Raw genomic sequence first — 24,120 nt, forward strand, 5'->3', positions numbered from 1 at the left:
AATGACTGAAGTCATCAAGGTCATTTGACAGAGTTAAGAAAGTTCAGCCAAAGTTGTTCATGAAAAACGTGAATTCCTTCTCATGAAGTCAACAATCTATTTCATATTTCTTCCAAACTTCACCTTTTTTACAGCAGCTTCAGCTGAAGGATGAGGAGACTCCTCTGGTATACAGTACATATGTGGATCTAGTGTTGTCTCAGCTAATCACTCAGGTAATTTTTATATCTCAATTATCTCTTTTAGTCTTCACCCATTTTGTCTCATCTTATCCCGTCTCTTCTTGTCTCATCAAGCCTTGCCTTGTCTCAATAATACTTGTCTTCACACATCTCTTTTCCCATCTCATCACATCTAACCAAATCTTGTCTTTTCATATCTCATCTTGTCTCATCTTGTCTTGTCTCATCTCAACTCTTCTTTTCTCTTCTCATCTTGTCTCGTCTCAGCTGATCCTGTCTCATTTTATCTCATTTGTCTCATCTAGTATTTGTCTTATCTTGTCTTAGCTCATCTTTTCACTTCTTGTCTCATCTTCACATGTCTTTCCTTGTCTCATCTCATCTCATCACATCTCGTCTTATCATATCTTTTCTTATCTTATCTTGTTTTGTCCCATCTAGTCTTGTCTCATCTTATCTCAAGTCGTCATATCATATCTCTTCTCGTCTCATCACATCTTCTATTCTCATATTATTTCATCTTATCTTATCTCGTCTCAGCTAATCCTGTCTCATTTTATCTCAATTGTCTCATCTAGTCTTTGTCTTATCTCATCTTTTCACTTCTTGTCTCCTCTAATCTTGTCCTCTCTCTTCCCAGTCTTGTCTCATCTTGTCTGGTCTTGTCCCGTCTCATTTGTTTACGTAGTACCAAGCTGTATGCCGCAATCCTCACCAAATCCTTTTTTTTTTTTATCTCAAGTTGTACGGCTTTATTCCTGGTAAAATAAAAGATATTCGTTGGTTCACTTCCTGTTTACTTCTCTGACACAATCAGGACAGAGTGTAGCTTTAGCTTTAGCATTAGCTAGCTTTCTCGGCCTTTGACCATCTCCTCAGGTTTCCTGAGTCTCTCTTGTTTTCATCAGAGCGGTTCTGTGAAGATTTACACTGAAGGTATTTAGTTCTAACCCCTGAACAATGGTGTCCTTGTCGGCCCAACGGATCCATGTGTGTGTGTGTGTGTGTGTACAAACCGACCTGCTAGCAGCCCTCTAGAAGTGTGAGATGAGAGTGAACTAAGGATTCATCCCGACAGGTGCAACCAGGCCATATTTTTAGTTAAAACCTCGTAGTAAGCTGGATGGGTTCCTGCATTAGTCAGACTTTGGAGCTGAGTGTGCACCGGCAGAGAAAGAAAGTAGGGCACGATATTTACTGTAAATGGGTGGAAAAAGCTGCCATGGGTTCATAGTTTCAGAGGTGGAGCATGTGGCTGATAACAGGAGGTGGTTAATGTGGGGAGGAAAAACAAGGCCTATTCCTAGAAGTTTAGTTCAGCGAATGATGGAGGGGCCCCAGCATGGGGGGAGGCATTCAGCAGCCCGGTGTGAAAGGGAAAAGGGAAAACGGGGTCGGAATTAGCAACAAGAGCAACGACTGTGAGACAAACGAGCAAACATAGACTTTAAAAGGGTTGAAAGAAGAGACCAGAAAGAAAGTGAAAAATGGGTAAAAGGTTTTCATTACAGTTTTCCTAAATTCTTTCAAATTATTATTATTTTTTTTATAAAATAGTTTTCTGCTGCTTTGATTCTAACATATTACTGTTAGTTTCATGTGACACGTTAGTGGCCCGGGGGCCAAATACGGCCCTTTGGAGCATCAAATTTGGCCTGCAGGAGAAAGTAAAAATGACAACATGAATCATAGTGTAAATGAAACTCAATATTTAAAGGGGCTCACAGTTTAACCAATGCTTATATCGCATGATTGCAGTCATTTTAAATGTTAAACTGTTGAAAAAAACTCAAAATTCTAATTAAGAAAAAAAAAAAATACCTAAATTTTCCTCAAATTGTGACATAATATTTCCCTTAATTAAACAGAAATTATTCATAAAGTTAAGGTGAAGATCCTGTTGGATACGTTCAATTTCTGACACATTTTGTATTTTATGTACCTGTATATGCAGAAGTGCAAATTATGATCCAATAATATTGCAATTATTCGTTTTCCAACATAAAATCTGTGGCCCATTTGAGATCAAATTGCTCTGTATTTGGCCCCTGAACTAAAATGTGTTTGACACCCCTGAGTTAGTTCTACCTCAGGTGTGTAGTATACATTTTCAGTGAAATGAACCCAAACTTTTGAGACTTTAGGTTGGTTTTTCTTCTGTTGTGCAATTTTTCTTTTGATTCCCTTGGCAAGAATCTCAAACTCCGCCTATGGTAGAAAGTAGTAAAATATGTTTTTAAAAACCGTCCATTCTTACCAGAGAAGGATCCTCGGTTTCTGCTCCCAGGGAGCGGCTCAGGTCTTCAGCGCTGAGAGGTAGACCCTCCTCATCCTCGTCCTTATGGCTGGGTTCTTCCTCTAGGGCGGGAAAGACGGAGAGACCTCCAACCTCAGCGTCCACGATGCCATCGAGGCTGTCTGTGAGAGCGGCCAGTAGAGCCGCGTTCTCCTCTTCTATCTGCAGGAGGGCGGACACAAAGACCACAGGAGACGGATCAGGAGGACACTTCAGTTTTCATTCCAGGGGGTTCATTAACTGTCCTCTTTGTGAATAAAATGTTTTCTTTTATTCAAATAACTTTTTTCTGACAGAAAAAAGGTGTGGAAATAAAAGGCCCAATAGGAAAATCTAAAATCTGCATTATTAGACCACTGCAAAATACAAAATCATGTCATGGATTACAAGTACTCACGTTACTGTAACTGAGTACTTCTACTCAATATAAAACAATAATTTACTCAGGAACGGTTGGGTGTAGAAATGTAATGAATGACTTTACTTCTTTTAAAATGGACTTAAGTACAAGTAAAATTACTCATTTAGAAAAATATTCAAAAAAGTACAAGTACCTAGTGCTGGGCAATATATCAAGATTCAAGAGATATCAAATTCTCTAGTTTGACAATATATATATATCGTCAATATATACAGTATATATATATATATATATATATATATATATATATATATATATTTTTTATAGCACATATTTTTTCTTTATAAAGTAAAACATTATTATTATTATTTTATTTTTTAATGATGATTTATATGATATATTGCAATTTTGAGCAAAAACACTGAGATAAGTTTTGGTCCACATTGCCCAGCTCTAGATGGAAGTCATTTTAATGAAAACAAGAAAAATAAAATGAAAATCAAATCTAAATTTAAAAAGAAAAAAGGGAGGTTAAGATGTAAAGGTAAAATATTCCCATCATCCTCCATCTGTGTTTCAAAATATTGAGATTTATATTGTATATTTTGAGAAATAATATCAAGAAATGATGTTTGGCCCAAATCGCCTATAAAAGCATCTCAATTACAGTAACGCGAGTACTTGTAATTCATTACTTTCACCTCTGTCCACGCTCAGAAAGAACTTATAAGGACACATCAAAGCAATCAGCAGATGCCTCTGATGAAGACTGGCAGTTGACATGTCAAGAGGTCATTACTGTACATTTCCTGAACAAAGTTGTCTGAATGAAAGAAAACTTTAAACACATTACTCAAGTTTTCAGGATCAGGATCTACTGTAAGAATTAGATTTATTAAAATTCTCAGAGATGGAAAAATGGCAGCGATCGTTATCTTAACACATAAAAACAAAGCTTTTAAATGTTAAGACGGTAATGCATCTGTTCCCATTCCAGCTGTCGCCGTCAGACCCTAAAAATGAAGCATGACACGCTCATAAAGCACATGTCGTCAACACAAATGTCTGTTAGCGTTAATGTCGGCGTGAGAGTGTCTCAGCAGGAAGACAAACAGTCACTTAACGTCAGCTAATGGGGAAGGAAGTAAAAATACAGACGTCACAGACAGTCTGTCGTCACCTGATGTCCAGAGTCTCACTTTGAACCAAAAGAATCATTTTACCTCAGAGGAGACGCATTACAGTCAATCTGATGCTTTAGAACGTGGAGATACTTGGGACCAAACTTTATTTGGTCCCAAGTATATTTTTTCAGGGAAAGTGCCATAAAATAATTGTATTAATAATATTTTTATAAATTGCAATATTTAAATATTAAATTTTATTTAAATTTTGATTTACTATAAATAATTCTATTAGAATTGTAAATATATCTTCAATAATTTAACTTCAATTATCTACAATTTTTGAATTGTTTTACCGTTTTTTCTCCCAATTTTATTATCATACTTTTTAAATGTATTTTTAAAACTGATTTTACTTAAAAAATTGCAAATTTTGTAAAAAAAAATTGAAGGCAAAAAAATTGTGTGAAAACTTATAGCAGTTTTTTTGTTAGTTTAGTGTAAAAAAAAAAAAAAGCATAAAATCACTGAAAACCAACACAAAACTATTAACAAAACACAAACAATCAAAAGCCAACATGGTAAGAAACAAAAATAACAAAAAACTTAACAAAACCAACATAAAATGAATTGAAAAAAACATAAAAACAAATAAAAAAAACCCACTAAATATTAAAATCTTACAAACCAATCAAACGACAACACAGTAAGAAATTAAAAGAACAAATAAAATACAAAACCAACACAGAACAAAGCAAAAAACTATACACAAATGTAAAAATACCACAAAAAACAAGACATTCATTAAGAAGATATTCTCAAACATCAACAACAGACACATACTTTCACTGTAATTATGTTGCTCTCTTGTTTTTCATTGGTTCAGAGTATCAGGGAAGTTAACATGTCTGAGCTAACGCAGGATTTTTGTTGGATTCTGCGTCTCTGTGAAGCTGAGCTGGAACATCGTTGTGATCTAAACTCGATCGGTCCTTATCATCATCACGTTACACGCAGCACATCGAGGAAATGTATTTCCTGCGGGACACGCTGGCCAGCTCTCAGCTCAGGGTCAGGTGAGGCTCGGACGAGCGTCTGGGTGTAAAGTACACTTTGGCAGACGTAGCGAGTGCTTCCCAGGCCAACACGTGTGTGTGTGTGTGTGTGTGTGTGTGTGTGTGTGCGTGCTAGGATCGTGTTACAGCGGCGAAATGAATCAAATCAACACATGTTTACCACGTTAAGTCTCACGCGGTTGGAAAACAAACCCACTGCTCTGACCTTCAATCGGGTCCAGGACCCCATCGACAGCTCAGGACTAAATCTATTCACGGTTTTAGTTTCAAAAGTCAAAACAGGGAGGAAACATTTGGCACTTTTTGATTTGACATTTGATTCGGGGTAAGTCGACGAAATGAAAACAACGTAAATGGAAATAGTGAACCAGAGACAATATCATTTCATCTCAGTATTTAGAATAATGACCAATTTAACTAATACAATAACAGAGAAAAAATAATATTCTGTGCATTTCTGTTGTTGTTTTGTATATTTTTTGTTGTTACTTTATTACATTTTTTTCATTCTGTGCATTGTATCATCCTGTGTATGGCTTAATTCTGTAGGCGTACACAGATTCCATATACACTACACCATGTACACTACACCATGTATACACTACACCATGTATACACTACACCATGTACACTACACCATGTATACACTACACCATGTACACTACACCATGTACACTACACCATGTATACTACACCATGTACACTACACCATGTACACTACACCATGTATACACTACACCATGTATACATTACACCATGTATACTACACCATGTATACTACACCAAAAATCGCACAGTGTATGTCTGCATTAAAGGCAAGTCATTTTTGTTGATATTTCTATTATTTTTCTGTATATATGTAGTTGGTACGTGTCAGTTCTGGTCACACTGCCCTAAGCAGGCCATATACTATCATTAGGGATGTAACGATTCACTCAACTCCTGATACGATTCGATTCACGATACTGGGTTCACGATACGATTCTCTCACGATTTATTTTACAAAATGGGACTGTACACAAATGACTGAAAAATATTCCTTTATTTTTTTTGGGAAAATACGGTACTATTTTCCTTTTATTTTTCATTGTCAAAAGAATCCCTTGATAAACTATTCAAAACGATGCAATTTAAATAAAAATAAATCTTGAATGAAATAAATAAAGGAATAATACAAATGAAGAAGAAGCCTATTAATTTAAATTCTGGTTCTATAGTAAACAATGCTAAACTGCATAATAGTTTTTTCTTTTCAATGTGCAACTGAAAATGTATTTTGTGCCTTAACAATTGGACTTTTAAAAAAACAGTCATTGCACTGTATTTACATCAGATATTTGTTTGAACTAGCAGAGGGCGCTGGTAACCCAGTGGTGGGTTGGCATGCAGATATCTTGCAGTGAAGAAGGGATGCTATGCGCTAGCAGACAGAGCTAATAGAAAAACGTGACTTTTACAGATATTCACGTAATATTATAGATATTCTTTCAGTGCTAAAGGGGTAAGGAATCATTTATGAACATGTTTAAAAGTAGAAGGCGGCCAGAAAAAAAGACGTAGCAGATTCCGCCCACCGCCTCAGCATTTGAACAAGAGAAGGATAAATATATAGCGCCCTCAGCTGATTAAAAAAGTATGATTCAATTTTAAGAAAATCGATATAAACCGTGATACCTATGAATCGATTTTTAACTGCCTTATGATTAATAGTTACATCCCTAGGCCATATACTATCATACTGATAACATTTACCAAGGCCTCTTCTCAGAGGCTCCGTCATCGTTATGGCGAGCACTATCAGCAGCATACAAAACCCAGAGAGCACAGAACAATTAGAGGTTCATTGGGGACACACACACTGAAAACCTCTGAATCCCAGACCGGTCTGTCTGAAAACCCTTTGACCAAATAAACCCTGTGTCTGCATCTGACCAGCAACCCTACAACTTGTCTCCGTCTCATTCCCATTCAAAACCACCACAACAGTATTAGCCTTGTGTGTTTTGGTAAGTTCACTCACCTCAAACAGCTCGTCGGCTGTGCTGTAGTGGATGTTGGATGGCGAGACGTCGGCCGACTGCTCGCTGCACCACTGTAGTTCACTGAGGCAGTTGACGCTGTCGAAGTCACTGGTGTCCAGCTGAGAGAGGTCAATGTCGGGGAAGTCTGTGTCCAGGCGGTCAGAACACACCTCCTCCTCCCCATACTGTGGAAGAACAGACGGACACAAAAGACACGTTAGAAGGACCATCAGGACTGGACTTCTGCATCCAATGAAACCATCAGAAGTATTAAAACCTCTTTAATTCATGTTTTCAATAAAGCTTTTACTATTCTCTTTAGGTTACATAAAATCTGTAACCTGAACCTTTATCATTCAACAGTCAACCACGTGTCACCAAACAAGCTAATCAACTAATTCATACATACATCAGTTGATCACACACAGGTTCCCATTCAGCACAGATGGAACAAACAAACCCATCGCAGCATTAGCACTAAAATATGTATGCTGCTCTCTGCAAAGCACTCTGGATAAAAGCCTCCATGATCAGGCATACACTGAAGATTATTATCATATCACCATTTACTGTCTTAGTCACAACAAGTCCGATTCATCTCTCAACAGCTGCTCTTTAGCAGTGCTCACAAACCCTGAGGATAGATGTCCTTTTGGGTGGGAGACCTTCAACAGTCTGTGATAACCTCAGCCACACAATGGAGAGCTCTTCTTCTCTGCTTCATTGTCTACTACCAAACCGCAGCGTTGGAACTGTCACTCCCTTTGGTCACACATTTTTTCCAATCATAACTAACTGTTAACTGTAAACAAAAGAGGTTTACATCGACATCTTCAACAATTTATTGTTGCAACCAAAAGCAGCACAAATTGGCATTTTGACCAAAAAATTCTACTAAATGATCTAAAAATCAGGCTGACTGTTTCACTCCAATAGAAAACAATGGGATTTTTACAGGCAGTGGGGCCGTGTGACATCATCAATCACATGATTTAAAGATGGAGGAACACAGGCTCTAAAACTGTAAAGAAGTCCTATTTTTAAAAGGAAATAAAACAAATATTGTGCATAATAATGTATTTTGTTAGACATAGATCTAATAATAAGTACATGTCAAAGGTTTTAGGACACATTTATTAAAACAGTGGAGGATCATAACGAGATTTTAACTGTGAATATGTGATCATCCATCTGTCTTGTTTACCTGCTTGTTCCCACTTTTAGAAACGAGTAAAAATTAAGTTCTGAGTTGTTCCGAAACACAAGTTTCAGATTATTACCTGCACGTATTAACCTCAGACAATTCCACAACAATAACTTATAAAACTCATTACTGCAATAACACATGACCACCACTAGGGCGACATTAAGCTTTTAGGAACTAAAGAGAGTCGTGAGTTCTACAGGCCACACGCACACACACACGCACAGAGTATAGTGTGGTTGTGAGAACTGTCAAAGGAAGAAGTAGAAGTGTGTGTGTGTGTGTGTGTGTGTGTGTGTGTGTGTGTGTGTGTGTGTGTGTGTGTGTGTGTGTGAGAGAGACAGGAAATGAGCACCGTCTGTGAGCGAAGTGAAAGAGGAAGAATAAAAAGATTCAGGAGGAAGAATTTTAAAAAAGCTGTTTTCACATTATTGTGCACGTTTTACACAATTTCATCTGTGAATGCAACCGGTGAGCATGTGCAGCGTTAAGGATCTGTTGATATCACACAAACACAAATATGATGATCAGGCCGAGTGTGATCGGTGTCGTGAATGATCCTTAAAAATCCGTAAACACGGAGGAGGAATGATGCTAATTAATGATGCTGCGTGTTCATCCATCTCCTTTGTTCTCATGCCTTTGAGTCGGTGCTAATCGCTGCTCACTCCTAGCATCGATTCAAACAATCAATGCTAGTTAGTTGGTTTTTATTATAATTAGGAGAACAAATATGTCCTTTTACTCCTAATCACTTCATATAAAGTCTTGTTTGTTTGTTCTTTTAGAAGTTTTCAAAAAAAGAAGTGATGACTAACAAGCTGTACGCTGTATAATTTCAGCTTTACAGCTAAATGGGTTTGCAGGTTCTCCCCCACAGACTGTAGAGGTGAATGTGTGATTAAATAAATCACAAACGTACTGTATCAGTTATGGTGAGGTCATCTTTTACTGTGTTGTGTTTATATTTAATGCAAAAAAGACTTTAAACTATTAACTCAACATGAATGTCAGTGAACAGGCAGCAGTGGGTATATTTTACATTACATTATACATAGAATTATTAATGGATGGATGAAGGGATGGATGGACAAGAGTGGTGGATGGAGGGATGAAAAATTGATGGATGAAGAATGGGTGGAATTATTGAGGGATGGATGGATGAACCAGAAGGATGGATGGACCAGAGTGATGGATGGATGGATGGATGGATGGTTGGACCAGAGTGATGGATGGATGGATGGATGGATGGTTGGACCAGTGGGATAGATAGATGGATGAACCAAAGGGGTGGATGGATGGATGAAGCAGAAGGATGGATGTATACATGGATGGATGGACCACAGGGAGGGATGGATGGATGGATGAACCAGAGGGGTGAATGGATGAATGGATGAAGGATGGATGGACCAGAGGGGGGGATGGAGGGATGAAAAATTGATGGATGAAGGATGGGTAAAATTATTGAGGGATGGATGGCTGAACCAGAAGGATGAATGGATACATGGATGGATGGACCACAGGGATGGATGGATGGATGGATGGACAGAAAAACCAGAGGGATGGATGATGAATGGATGAAGGACGAATGGATGAATGGATAGATGGATGGATGAATGAAAGATGGATGAACCAGAGGGATGGATGATGAATGGATGAAGGACGAATGGATGAAGGATGAATGGATAGATGGATGGATGAATGAAAGATGGATGAACCAGAGGGATAGACAAATGGATGGATGAATGATAGAATAATGGATAACGGATGGATGATGAAATGATAAATGAATGATGATGGATGGATGAACCAGAGGGACAGATGATGGATGAATGATGGATAGACGGATGATCGAATGATAAAGGATGAATGATGGATGGATCAATGGATGGACGAGTGACAGATGGATGAATGAATGAGTGATGGATTGATGATGGATGGATGGATGGATGGATGATGGATGCTGTCTTGATAGTGCAACAGAGAGAAAATAATGGATGGATGGATGAAGGTGAAGGAGGTGTAGCTCTATGTCCTCTATCAGAACCTCCTGCTGCTTCCTCTCCATAAGATGCCGATGTGTGTGTGTGTGTGTGTGTGTGTGTGTGTGTGTGTGTGTGTGTGTGTGTGTGCGTGTAGTTAACATGCGGCTCACGTCTCTCTCACGTGTGTGTGACTCATCCCTGACTTTCAGCTCATCCTTCCTCTCCCTCTTTTCTTTCCAACATCTGCATCCATTTCCCAAACGTCTTCATCCATCTTTTCATCCATCATTAGTTTCATGGAAACCTTCTCGTCTTCAACTTTGATTCACCTCTGAAAACCTGATCCTACCTTCATCATCTTCATCATCATCAATTCATTCCCATTATATTCAAAAACCTTTCAATTTAGTTTTGTTCAACCACCTTTAGTTCAAGTCGGTTTAATTTCCTTTGAATTTGATCACAATACATTATATTTAAATATATAAAATTATCAGATTTCAATTCCATCTAATTCGGTGTAATATTCAATTCCATGCTATTACTTTCAATTTCTGTCAATTCAATACAATTCCATTTAAATCAATTTCATTCCAATTATGACTCCCTGCTTTCACTCAATCATTGCCATTCCTCTCAATTCACTTCAATTTAATTCAATTTATTTTTCCCATTTAGTTTAATTCCAATAAATATTCAATTGCCTTCAGTGACGTTGTCTTCTATTTCTATGCCATCAAATACAACGGCTACATTTACATGAGAATTTTAATTCAAAAAGATGAAATCTGACCTTGTAAACGTTTAATACTGAATTAAAACGGACATTCTGAATTAAGTGGCTGGTTTATTCCAACTTTAATTTCTAATTGAATAATTCCTCAAACTTGTAAACATTTAAATCCACTTTATTCTAAATCCAGTCATTCTGAGCATACTGTACTCGCCCAGTTGCAATGACGCGCTGTGACAAAATAATCCAAGATGGCTGACATAAGCATGTTATTGTCCAGCTGCTGCTTCAAAACTACATCAAAGTAAGAGTGAAAATTGTTCTTATTATGTGATCTTCTATGTTGTAGCAGAAAAGAAAAGGTTTAAATAAAGTGGAATTGAATAAAGGTGAATAAACGTGTTTTCCATGTAAAACTCAATTCATAATGACTATTTCCACATAAAAACACAAAGCAGAACACTTTAATTCTGAATTATTTAACTCAGAATAATTAATTCAGAATTAGAAAAACATCATGTAGCTGTGGCCAATGAGCTCATGAACAAACTGTTTCCTCCATGTTGTTTTTCTCTCTCCAACATATTAACAAACCTGGAGGACGACCTGATTGATTGATTTCTATACATTTATTTTTCCTCTCTACCTCCTCCGTCATCACTTCATCTTTCCCTCTTTTCACCATTACAGTCATGGATCAATGCAGACATCCTTCCTTGGCCGTGACACGCGTGTTGAAATCAGGCCAAGAGCTGCATACCAACTCAGCTCATCTTCTGCCTTATATGACGCTGTGCTGCTCTCCGTCACACACACACACACACACACACACACACACACACACACACACACACACACACACACACACACACACACACACACACACACACACACACACACACACACACACACACAAACCACACACACACACACACACACACACACACACACACACACACACACACACACACACACACTCTGATAGAGGCTGGCCTCTGTCACACACCGCTAACAAACACTAACAGTGGGACATGCCACACGTTTGCACGCGTGACGTGCATCTTAACAGCAGAAGAAGAAGGCGATGCATGGCTAAAGCATTGAAGGCCTTGAGGGCTGCACGCCGTGGGTCATAAGCTGTGTTTGAAATCACACACTAACGTACACTACACACTCAATGAGTACATACTCTCTATATATACGATAAGTATGATTAGTATGGTGAGCGTTCACACTGAACCATACTTCCTAGTTTCCCAAGATGCATTTGGAACCTACAGCGTTAAAAACCTTGTTCACACTGAGGCTAAATATCTCTGTTGATTCTCCACCTTTACTTTGAAAGTTCTGAAAACATTTGAAGTGAGAAAGTGACCAAGTAGAATATCAACATGTGCTCATTTCATCCATAAAACTCATGTTACACACATTTCATTCACACGTTTCAGATATTTTTTAAGTCTGCACGGTGGGTACACTACTCATACTCAACCGTCCCATGATGCATTGCGAGCGGAATGTAAAATGATCCTGGAACCAGCTTCAAGCTAAAAATCAAACATCCTCTTTTCAAAATAAAAGCATCTCTTCTGGTCTTCCATTAGTCTTTTTTTTATGCTTTTGTAAATAGGGCTCTTATTTTGAAGTTAACCTGAACTTTTGTCAGGTTCTTTCTGGACGTGTCCAGCCTCAGAGAACCGTAAATCATAGAGGACACAACCAGTAGATGCCTCTGAGGAAGACTGACAGTTGGCAGTCGAAACATGTCAGGAGATCAAAGTACTTAACTTATTTTTTCAAAAAAGACGACAAAATGAACTTGCTGGAATCATTACAGTCAAAGCTGTTCACAAGAGTTCTAGAAACATCATACGGTGATGGAACGTGGTCTGGAATTCAAGTCGCTATCAACCATTGGCAACTATTACAACTGGCAACCGTTGCCGTTGTTGACACCGTGTCGGTTTCACTCCAGGGTTTATAATATGACCTCTGATGCTCACACAGTTTAATGTTTAGCTTTTTTTTTTCCTTAACGCATCCAACGTTACACCCCGCGTGTTGTTTGTTTGTTTTAAACATGACTCAGCAACAACATCGTCATCCTCCAGTTGCAGCGTCAGGTCAAACACACGTTCACTGTCCTGATAAAACAGTGAAAACACGACGAAGACGAGCTCAGCAGCAAAGTCAGCTCCAACATTTGTACACGTGCATCAAAGGAAATGTAAAAAAACAACAAAGGTACTCTGACTTCCTGTTGTGGTGGTGGAGGCTGAGCATAAAAACACTTCCTCATGCACAATGAATGTCTCTGTGGCTTGTTTTCACGCGTCATCAAAAACACAACAGCAGCTCCTCATTGTGTCTGAATCTGAATCGTTTCGCTCTAAACATGTAAACAACCGTGAATGTGGGAATAAGGGTTTAGCTAATTAAATGGATTTAACCTCGTAATCAGAGATGGGAAACTTTTATTAACACTCATGTCATCATTTACAACAGCAATGTTTATTTATTTGTCTGTTTTCTTTATTTTTGTTGCCAATTTGTATATTTTTCTCTAATTATAAGTATTTTTTTGTCTCGTTTGAGTCAATTTCATGTGTTTTGTTAATCATTTTATATGTTTTTGGGGTTATTTTTGTTGTTGTTCTATTGTGTCTTGTTTTTGGTCGATTTATGTGTGCTTTTGATTTATTTTGTTGACCTTTATTGGGACATATAAATGATAAACATATAGATGAAAGATATACTGTTTAAAATTATAAATGATAAATCTATAGATGGAAGATATATAGATAAGAGATATATGAATATATGGATGAGATTTACTGTATGAGGATGTAAAAAGTATAAATATATAGACGAGAAATACATAGAAATGACAGATTTACAAGTGAAAGATACACAGATGTATAAATAATAGATATATAGATGAAAAACAGGTATAATGATATAAAGATTAGAAATACTGTATAAATGATAGATATATCAACGCTACCAGTGAACAGTCTGGACACACCTCATTTAGTTTAAATTATTTTTTTGTCATTTTGTATATTTGTGTACTTTTGGTTATGTTTTCTTTCATTTTTATGCATTTATTTTGTGTATTTTTTTGTTATCATGTATTTCCATGTGTTTTTTTTCTTCTTCTTCTTCTTCATTTTATGTAATTTTTGTTCTTTATTTCATTTTTTCTCATGTTGTGTATTCTTTTGTTATCATTTAAGTATTTCTGTGTGTTTTGTCATCATTTTATGTATTTTTGGAGTCATTTTGTGCCTTTACTTCGCGGGCCGCACAAAATTAGACCCGAGGGCCACATGTGGCCCCCGGGCCGCCAGTTGCCAATGTCTGCTTTAAATGTTGGCGTGAAATAACAGTGATTTTAGGAGAATCTGGTGAATTCGTGACTTACTAACACCGAATTGTTCAGTCATAAAGAAAAGAATCCTCCTGGGAACATCACACACTAAACCTGTGCTATTTATAGTCGGGCATTCACGTGGGGCAGCTAATGGGAGCGAGGAAGAAGTGGAGGAAAGGCCAGCCCGGCTCGTGCCTCCACTGCATCTTTGAACACATGCCAGGCTGGTTCTGAGGAGGGTTATCTCCTATCATGGTGCCGTGCTTGGTTCACTATGAATAGTAAATTGGAATTATCGTTACACAAGCACCTCTCAGGGGCTGAAATTATGGCATTAGCTCAGGCTAAAGGCGTCGCGCTAACGAGTTTTCTCAGATGAATAGTAATATGAGGTAACTGGATCACATGAAATGTCACAAATGTCTTCTGAATTCTCACAGCTTTAAATAAACGTAGGACTTTAAGAAGCTATTGCTCAACATTTATTAAAGAAATAAATAATGGTGGTGGGAAAATGTATGTTTTATGTAAAGATTTTAAAAAATATATTTTAAATTTTGCCCCAGAATTGATTGATTTAAAATGTTTAAATATGTATTTTTCCCATGTGGTCACAGGTTAACTCTATTTATCATTAGTGTAAATAAACATATGTAACAATATTAGGCTAAGATGTTCAATTCTGGAAGAAAACATGAACATTTGTACATTTAGATCCATTTTTAATGGGATCCACGTCGGCAAACCAACGGTTCCCACGCAAAATCAAGAGATCCAAGATGGCCGCCAATCGTGATGCTAATTTGTATATTTTGTCATAACTTTGGTTCTATTTGACATAGAAGAATGATCTCAGTGGAGATGTATAGGTTTTCAAGGTAAAGGAACTCAATAATTTACCTTACAATACCGTCAATTGTGCTCAGAGCAAGATCCAAGATGGCCGCCATCCGTAGTGCGAATTTCTTACCATAACTTTGGTTCTGTTAGACGTAGAAACAGGATCTTTGTGGCAAAATGTAGGTTTTAGGGGACAAGGATTGTGATGAAATGGCTTAAAATACTATATATTGCATCAAGAGCAAAATCCAATATGGCGACAATCTGTTTGATGAAACAGGACAACCCTCTATAACCCACTCAGAATTCATAATGAAAATAGAAGTGAAATTGTGATGCATCAAGTTGAATAAACATTTGCAACATTGATGTGTTTCTCATTTATTAGCACAAAGTCATAAAAAAAACTGTATTTTAAGCCATTTCATCACAATCTTCATAACTTGTTTCGTTAGTTCAAAAAAAATTTAAATTGTGTTATTTGTCAGTATTATTTTGGGGGGATGAGCTTGAAAGTTCACCTTTGTTCAAAGTGGGGAATACTCGGGCTGGGCGATATATTGAGATTCACGATATATCAAGTTTACAATTTTGGCAATATAGAAAATTACAATATCGCCTATATTGATATATCTATTTTTTTTATAGCTTATTTTGTATCAAAATACGTTTTTTTAGGAGTTGCTGCTTTCTCCACTTCTTCTTCTTCTACCCTCACCTAAACAAGCCACACTACAGAACTCACTCACACATGCTGTCCCTTAGAGGAGGAAAAAGCCAAAAGTGACACATATTGTTAATAAATGAGAATGTGCAAATTTAACCCAGAATTGTCTTTCTAGTCAGACTTTATTTAGTTTAAAATTATAGAGATTTACATCGTTTATCGCCATTTTGAGAAAAAATATTGAAATATGAGTTTTGGCCCATATTGCCCAGCCCTAGAGGATACACAAAAAAGTTTGAGAAAAACAGATAATTTCGCCTAATTTTGTCAGTCACGACCCAAAACTTTTGATATATTTTTATACAGTATGAAAATATTTCAATGTTGCTGCTCACTCACATTGAAACACATTATTGATGAATAAAAAAATGATGTGTTCCTGGGAGCTATAGTGGACAGACAGTGAGTAACGTTACGTAAGGTCAGTCACATGCTCAGTCAGTCACATGTTGGATGGTCCTGGTTACAGTCCTGGATGTCCAACCTTCCCCTTTGGCACACAATCACAATCACACTCACACTCCATCAGAAACAGCACCAGCGCCATACAAGGTCACGCTCTATTCAGCTGTGGATGGAGCTCAGAGCAGAGCAGGGTCTCCATCCTCTGAACTACTGAAACACAGATAAGATACGATGACAGAGTCCACGCTTCACACAAGTGAAACTTCTTTAATGTGAGAGTGTTCAGACACAACTGTTCTGTGACTCAAAGTGAAACGAGAACAAGAGGATTTTCCCATTTTACAACAAACTACAGATTTTCTCCTGATCTGTGGTCAGACCAGACAAGAAAAGACAACAAAACAAGACAAGATTGGAAGTGATTTTAATTTATTCTGCTCATTTTAGCAGCTGGAAACCATAATTATCTCATAATAATAAGAAAAAAAAACATTTTAAACTCATCATTGGCCTTGTTTACATGTTTTTTAATTCAGAATGTATTGATTCAGGATTGAATTATTCAGAATTAAAGTATTCTGCTTCGTGTTTACATGGAAATAGTCATTTAGAATTTAGTTTCAAATAAAAAACGCATTTATTCACCTTAATTCAATTCTGATTCAGGTCTGGGTGACGTTTGTTTGTTTATTTATTTATTTATTTATTAGTCTGAATAATATCCACTGTTATCCAGAAAATGTATTATTATTAGTGCCATAGTATATAGTCATCTTAAAGATGTAAATCCTTGTTTTAATCAGAAATAAAATAGATTAAAAGTGACCAAAAATTGGGGGAAAAGGTGGTGAAATGGGATTTTAAAATCTACAGAAAATGGTTAAAAGTTGCAAATTAAGAGTCGGACAAAAACAGATAGAAAAAGTGTTAAAAAAATGATTCAAAGTGTCAATATGGAAACAATTAGTTTAAACTGTCAAATAATGGGCATGAAATACGGTGAAAAGAGGTTAAAAGTGACAATAATGGGTCAATACAGTATAAGTGACATTAGGTGTAAAAGTGGTGGAAATGGTTTAAAAGTGCTTAAAAATGTCTAAAAATGTGCAGAAAAAACATTGTAATGTGATGTAGAAGTGTCAGAAATGGGAGAAATGTAGCAAAAATACATTAAAAGGAGCAAAAATATGGCAAGAAAAAGTGATGAAAATAGGTTAAAATATGGTGAGTTTGGTGAATTTGCAGAAAAATGGTAAAAAATAAGCAAAAATAAGCTCAACATATTTTTCAAGAAGCCCTGTTCCAGATAATTTCATTAAATATGGAAGCAGAAAGAGGTGAACTATGGTCAGATTTTTTCACAAAGAAGGAAACGGGACGAAAAAATCACGTCACGCAAACAATGTCAGTGAAAAACACTCCTAAGAATCAACGTTTAGTGACGCGCGTCCCTGAGGACCAAATCATTCAAATTAAATAAGTAAATAAATAAAGGTGAAAAATTAAAAAAAATTTAAAAAATTAATACAAAAAATAAGTGAATACGTGGGAAAATTTGAAAAACTAAAATATAAATACAAATACATCATTAAATAAATAAATGCAAAAAAATAAAAATGCATATTAAATATAGATTGATAAATAAAAGCCACAGTCCCCTCATTATATTTATATTTTGTTTGCGACCCAAACAAATAAATGAATAAAATTATAAAAGTAAACATAAAAACATCACAAAAACTAGAATATTTTTATGTGTATTAAATAAATGATTCACCGAATAAAAGTAAAAAGTAAAAATAAAAATACATTATATTTGTATTTTCTTTTTTATTTATCAATCTATATTTAATTTTTGGACATTTTTTTTTGGCATTTTTTCCACTTATAAATTTATTTGTATTTATTTTTTCTCGTTTGTTTAAGTTATTCATTTATTTTTAATTTTGGTCCTCCATAGACTTCCTGTGCTCTCTGTGGGAATGACGGACGGAAAAATAAAAGAACACACGCTAAGATACAAGCATGGAGTTTCTGTGTGTGTGTGTGTGTGTGTGTGTGTGTGTGTGTGTGTGTGTGTGTGTGTGTGTGTGTGTGTGTGTGTGTGTGTGCGTGTGTGTGTGTGTGTCCATAATTAGCTCCAAACTGGTCCCATGACCTGCTCCTTCACAGGCTGCCAGTGACTTGAGGAGCTGCTGCCAGACACAGATGACCCCCCACACACACGCACGCGCACACGCACACACACACACACACACACACACACACACACACACACACACACACGCACACACACACACACACACTACTGCAAACAAACAAGTGTTATTGTGGAATCAATCAGCTGCAGTCAGACAGGCTGCTGTGCGTGGCCTTGACCTGTTGCAACGCTGCAGTTACACTGATTTACGTCAGCGTCCGTCTCTCACACTGGGACAGGCTGTGATTACGACCCCCACACCTCTAAAGTAAAAGGTGATGTTTTGTTGTATCTTACACTGTTTGATGTGCGATGGCAATAAAGACTGAAATATGATTTACAACTTTGCAAAAAAAAACATATCGTGGCACTACGGGATTATAGTTGTAATATTTCAAGAATAAAGTTGTAATTTTATTAGAATAAAGTCGTATCTTAATAAAATTGTGGTTTTATGAGCTTAAAGTCTTAACATTTCAAGATTAAAGTTGTAATATTTTGAAATTAGAGTCGTAATATTCCAAGAATATAGTCACCATTTTATGAGAATAAAGTTGCATCTTAATGAAATCGTAATTTTGTGAGAATGAAGTCAAAATATTTTGAGATTAAAGTAATAATTTCATGAGAATAAAGTTGTAATTTATTAAAATCATAATTTTATGAGAATAAAGTCATAATATTTTGAGATTAAAGTCATAATTTCATGAGAATAAAGTTGTATTTTATTAAAATCATAATTTAGTGAGATTAAAGTCATAATATTTCAAACAAACCATGCCATTAAACCAAAGCGTTGTGCTCTGAATGCATGGTTAATCAGAGTTTTGGTAATTGTAGATGTATGATAAATGAGGAGCACCCAGGACTAGAGGCCGATACGTGACACAGACTTGATGAAAAGAAGACGAGATAAAGATGATAAAGACGTCAAACACAGTTTTCTTTGTCCTGGTGTTTAATCTTTCACTCACTGTGTCAAAGGTCATTGTGTTTGTGTTGGAAACGTTTCACTGTGATCTACTGATCTATGACATTTCCTCCATTTTCTATTTAATTCAGAGAATTATTGTCATGATATGAACAAAAATGAAGAATTTTGAGTTTCTTCAACAGTTTAACATAAAAAATATTGTTGAGTTTCATTTACACAATGATTCATGTTTTTTTCTGTCATTTTTACTTTCTCTAAAGGGCCGTATTGGATGCTCCAAAGGGCCAGATTTGGCCCCCGTGCCATGAGTTTGACACGTGCTTTAAAAGCTGCACGCTATGGTAACAGGAAAGTTTCAGAGACGAGACGTTACAGTTTTGTTCTGAGTGCATTGTGGATAATTCAGGGTTCATTCTGGAAACCATAATTATCTCATAATAATGAAAAAAAAAACATTTTTAAGTCATCACTGGCCTCGTTTACATGTTTTTTAATTCAGAATGAACTATTCAGGTGTGAATTATTCAGAATTAAAGTATTCTGGTTTGTGTTTACATGGAAATAGTCATTTAGAATTTAGGTTTAGATGGAAAACGTGTTTATTCGCCTTCATTCAAATCTGATTTAGGTCTAGACGGTGTTTATTTATTTATTTATTAGTCTGAATAATATCCACTGTATTATTATTTGTGCCATAGTTTACTGTCATCTTTAAAGATGTAAATCATTGTTTTAATCAGAAATAAAATGCGTTCAAAGTGACCAAAAATGGTGGAAAAAATGGTGAAATGGGATTTTAAAAACCACTGAAACTGGTTAAAAGTTAAAAATTAAAGTGGCCAAAAAATAGACAGAAAAAGTGGTAAAAAAAAAAAAAGGTTTAAACTGGCAAATAATGACCATGACAAATGATAAATGTGGTTAAATTGGCAAAAATAAGCATGAAATATGATGAAAAGAGGTTAAAAGTGACAATAATGGGTCAACATATGTGACATTAGGTGGAAAAGGTTGAAAATGTCTTGAAAGTGGAAAACGTGCAGAAATGGTATTAAAATGTGATGGCAAAGTGTCAGAAATGGGAAAAATGTAGCAAAAAAGCATTAAATGAAGCAAAAATATGGCAAAAGAAGCGATGAAAATAAATTAAAATATGAAACGTTTGGTGTGGTTGCAGAAAAATAGTAAAAAATAACCAAAAATGAGCTGAAATTGTTAAAGCTGTGATGTAAACGTGGTCGTTCATGTCCCTTTAACAGCGTTTCTGGAGGTGAAGGACAACCTGAAACCCAGTTCACATAGATCCGTTACAGTGATCTCACCATGGAACCTAATCTGGCTCAAAGCCTCCGACCCACGCTCTGCTCGTCTATCAGACTGGACGGGGGGGGGGGTGAACCCCCATCTTCACTGTAAGAGGCTAATGATGGAGGACAACCATGGTGATCCTTCAACAACAACAACCAGCACTAAACAAGATGATTCTGTTGGTGTTGGAATCTCCTTTTGCTGGTTTCTGATTGGTTGCACTGAGCCCCTCCCCATTATTCCATCCAACACGTTGTTGTTGTGCATGATGTCATCACTGGAAATTGACAAATTAAATCATTAAAAATATGAGGTTTTATAATGTTTAGTTTTAGTTAAAAATGATAATCGTATTAAATTTGACGAGAAAACTCACAAAACGTATAAATAAAAACACACAAAAATAAGAGAAAAATATACTGAATAATAAAAAGAACAGACAGACAAACAACGAAATACACAAAATGACACCAAAACACACACACAGGAGAGAAAAATACACACTATTACCAGCAACACACAATATAACAACAACAAAGACACAGTAAAGGAGAAAAATACACACTATTACCACCAACACACAATATAACAACAACAAAGACAGTAAATGAGAGAAAAATACACAAGATCACGACAAAATACACAAAAAAAAAACAGAGAAACATACACAACGACATAAAAAACAACCAAACGACACCAAAAACCCACAAAATGAGATACAATAATTTAAATAATACCAAAAACACACAAAATGATGATAGAAATGATCTTGATTAAAATGTTCTGGTCAGACAAAGGAGCCAAAAAAGATTGAGAACCATTAAGATATGAAACATAAAACTAATAATAATATCATAATGTATCTTATCGTACAGAAACTAATATTGTTATTCTTCTTAAAACAAGCTGAAATTGTAATCTGAGGATAAATATATCCTCACGTGCATGTTTTAGTAAAATATCACACATTTAAAATAATTCATAATGTGTTCATAAACAGCGGTCAGAAAGACGGAAATGTCGATACTTGCATATATTTAATAGACATATTTAATATGGACAAAAATCAAACATTCACACCATATTTAAGCTATAAACGAGTGGTCTAATGTTAGCTTTAGCTAGCGTAGCAAACGGTTAGCAGCGTTAACGCTAGCGTGATCTCTGGTTTCAGTGCATTTCTGCTTGATATGAATATGATATTAATGAAAAACTACATTTATTAGCGAGTGAGGTCATGTTAAGGTCAATGACGTGACGCCTAAATATTCTGTTCAACTGATTTTGTTTTTTTTTTTAGTTAAAAAAGATTTAAATGCATAAAAATATACAATTTGAGCTTATTTTTGCTAAATACACCAAACTTACCATTTTCTAACTTATTTTCATCACTTTTTCTTGCCATATTTTTGCTCCTTTTAATGTATTTTTGCTACATTTCTCCCATTTATGACACTTCTCGATCACATTTCAATGCATATTTTGCTATTTTGTTTTCCACATTTCCAGCACTTATAAACACTTTCCACCTAATGTCACATATGTTGACCATTTATTGTCACTTTTAACCTCTTTTCATCATATTTCATGCTTATTTTTGCCAATTCAACCACATTGACGGTTTGTCACGCCCATTATTTGCCAGTTTAAACTAACTGTTCTAATATTTTTGTCCACTCTAATTTACAACTTTTAACCAATTTCTGTGGTTTTTAAAATCCCATTTCACCACCACGATCACCATTTTTGATCACTTTTAACACATTTTTATTTCTGATTAAAACAAGGATTTCCATCTTTATGATGACTATAATAATAATAATAATAAACTTCCTGGATATTATTCAGATGAATAGATAAATGTAAACAAACAATGGACCGTAAACGTAGTGAGAAATCTGTCCTTTTGGCCAAACTGTGTAATCAATTACAGATGTGAGCAGCTGTGGCTACAGATGTAGCTCGCCTCCACTGGAATAGCAGATGCAATGAGTCAGATGGTTGTTTAAATTGGAACATGAGGGCAAATAATTTGATTTTCAGCTCAGTCAGAAGAATTATTTCATCATCATTATTGGAGAAAGAAAAAAAAACCCGCGTCATCAGCATCTCATCCAGTTCCAAACGTCCTCCGTGTCCTTTTGTCCACCACTCCCCTCCATACGCTGGTAATCTCTTTAAGCACTGGTAACCACTTTCCAAATTCCCTGCGAGAGGCCGCACTTGATTAAATTGCCACAGAAAAGACTTTAACCCCACGGCGTCTGCGGCGGTCTCAGGTGTCCCCACGTCCTCACGTCTCATTCTGCAGCTCCCCAGAGGCCTTTAGCTTCACCAAAAACCTACAACCACCGTTCCATTAGTGGTCCAGTTTACCCACCGCACGCCTCACTATACATTAGAACTGATAACTGTCAGCACAACGACACGAGGAAGGTGTTAAATAAAGTGTTTTAGGTTTTAAAGCTTGTCTAAAGCAGTGCTACTCAACCACGAGTCAGCAAAATGATGGGAATATCCACTGTTATCCAGGAACTTTATTATTACTTGGGCCATAGTGTATAGATTTTAGTCAATTTGTGTATTATCAGGGTCATTTTGTGTCTATGGCGTAATTTTGTGTATTTTTGCAGTTATTTTACATGTTTTTAGTCAATTTGTGTATTTTTAATGTCATCAAGCATTTGTTGAAAGTCGTTTTGTGTATTTTAGGAGTTATTTTGTGCATTGTTTTTGTAATTTTATTATTTTGTGTCTATGGAGTCATTTTGTCTATTTCTGCAGTCATTTTGAGGTTTTTTTTTGGTAATTTTGCATTATTTTTAGGGTCATTTTGGGTTCCTTTGTGTGTTTTTGTTGTCGAGTTAAAGTTGATTGTGGTTAGTTTGGCAAAAATAAACAAGACATATGATGAAAAGAGGTTAAAAGTGACAATAATGGGTCAACATATGTGACATAAGTGATGTAAAGGGTTTATAAGTGCAGAAAATGTGTTGAAATTTGATGAAGTGTCACAAATGGGAGAAATGTAAAAAAAAAATGCATTAAAAGGTGAAAAAATGTGGCAGAAAAAGGACAAAAATAAGCAAAAATGAGCTGAAATCAGAAAAAGTAAACTTTGAAACTTCACTTTAACTATTGTTGACGTATCACAAATGTTTCTCCCTCTCCTCCTCCTCTACTACACGCTTTCTATTCCATCCATCCTTCTCTCCACCTCCATCTTCTACTTCTCTCCATCTTTTGTCGTTTTTATAATCATTGCAGTAAACGCTGGACGGCTGATGCATGGCTCCCACATGTGGGCCGTATACTATACTTGTGTCTGCACACGGGACATCAAGGTCAGAG

At 36.1% G+C, this 24,120-nt stretch overlaps 1 protein-coding gene across 1 annotated transcript in view; it reads right to left on the minus strand.

The window, feature by feature from the left end:
- ppargc1b (peroxisome proliferator-activated receptor gamma, coactivator 1 beta) overlaps positions 1-24,120 on the minus strand; it is a 108,567-nt gene that overhangs the window by 32,251 nt on the left and 52,196 nt on the right. The window contains exons 2-3 of the mRNA XM_028459331.1: positions 7,060-7,245; positions 2,440-2,640 (exon numbers count right to left, since the gene is read on the minus strand). Of these exons, the coding sequence (XP_028315132.1) occupies positions 2,440-2,640; positions 7,060-7,245 (387 nt within the window). The remainder of the gene's footprint in view (positions 1-2,439; positions 2,641-7,059; positions 7,246-24,120) is intronic.

This window comes from Gouania willdenowi, chromosome 10 (assembly GCF_900634775.1).
Source record: "Gouania willdenowi chromosome 10, fGouWil2.1, whole genome shotgun sequence".
Classification (NCBI taxonomy): domain Eukaryota; kingdom Metazoa; phylum Chordata; class Actinopteri; order Blenniiformes; family Gobiesocidae; genus Gouania; species Gouania willdenowi.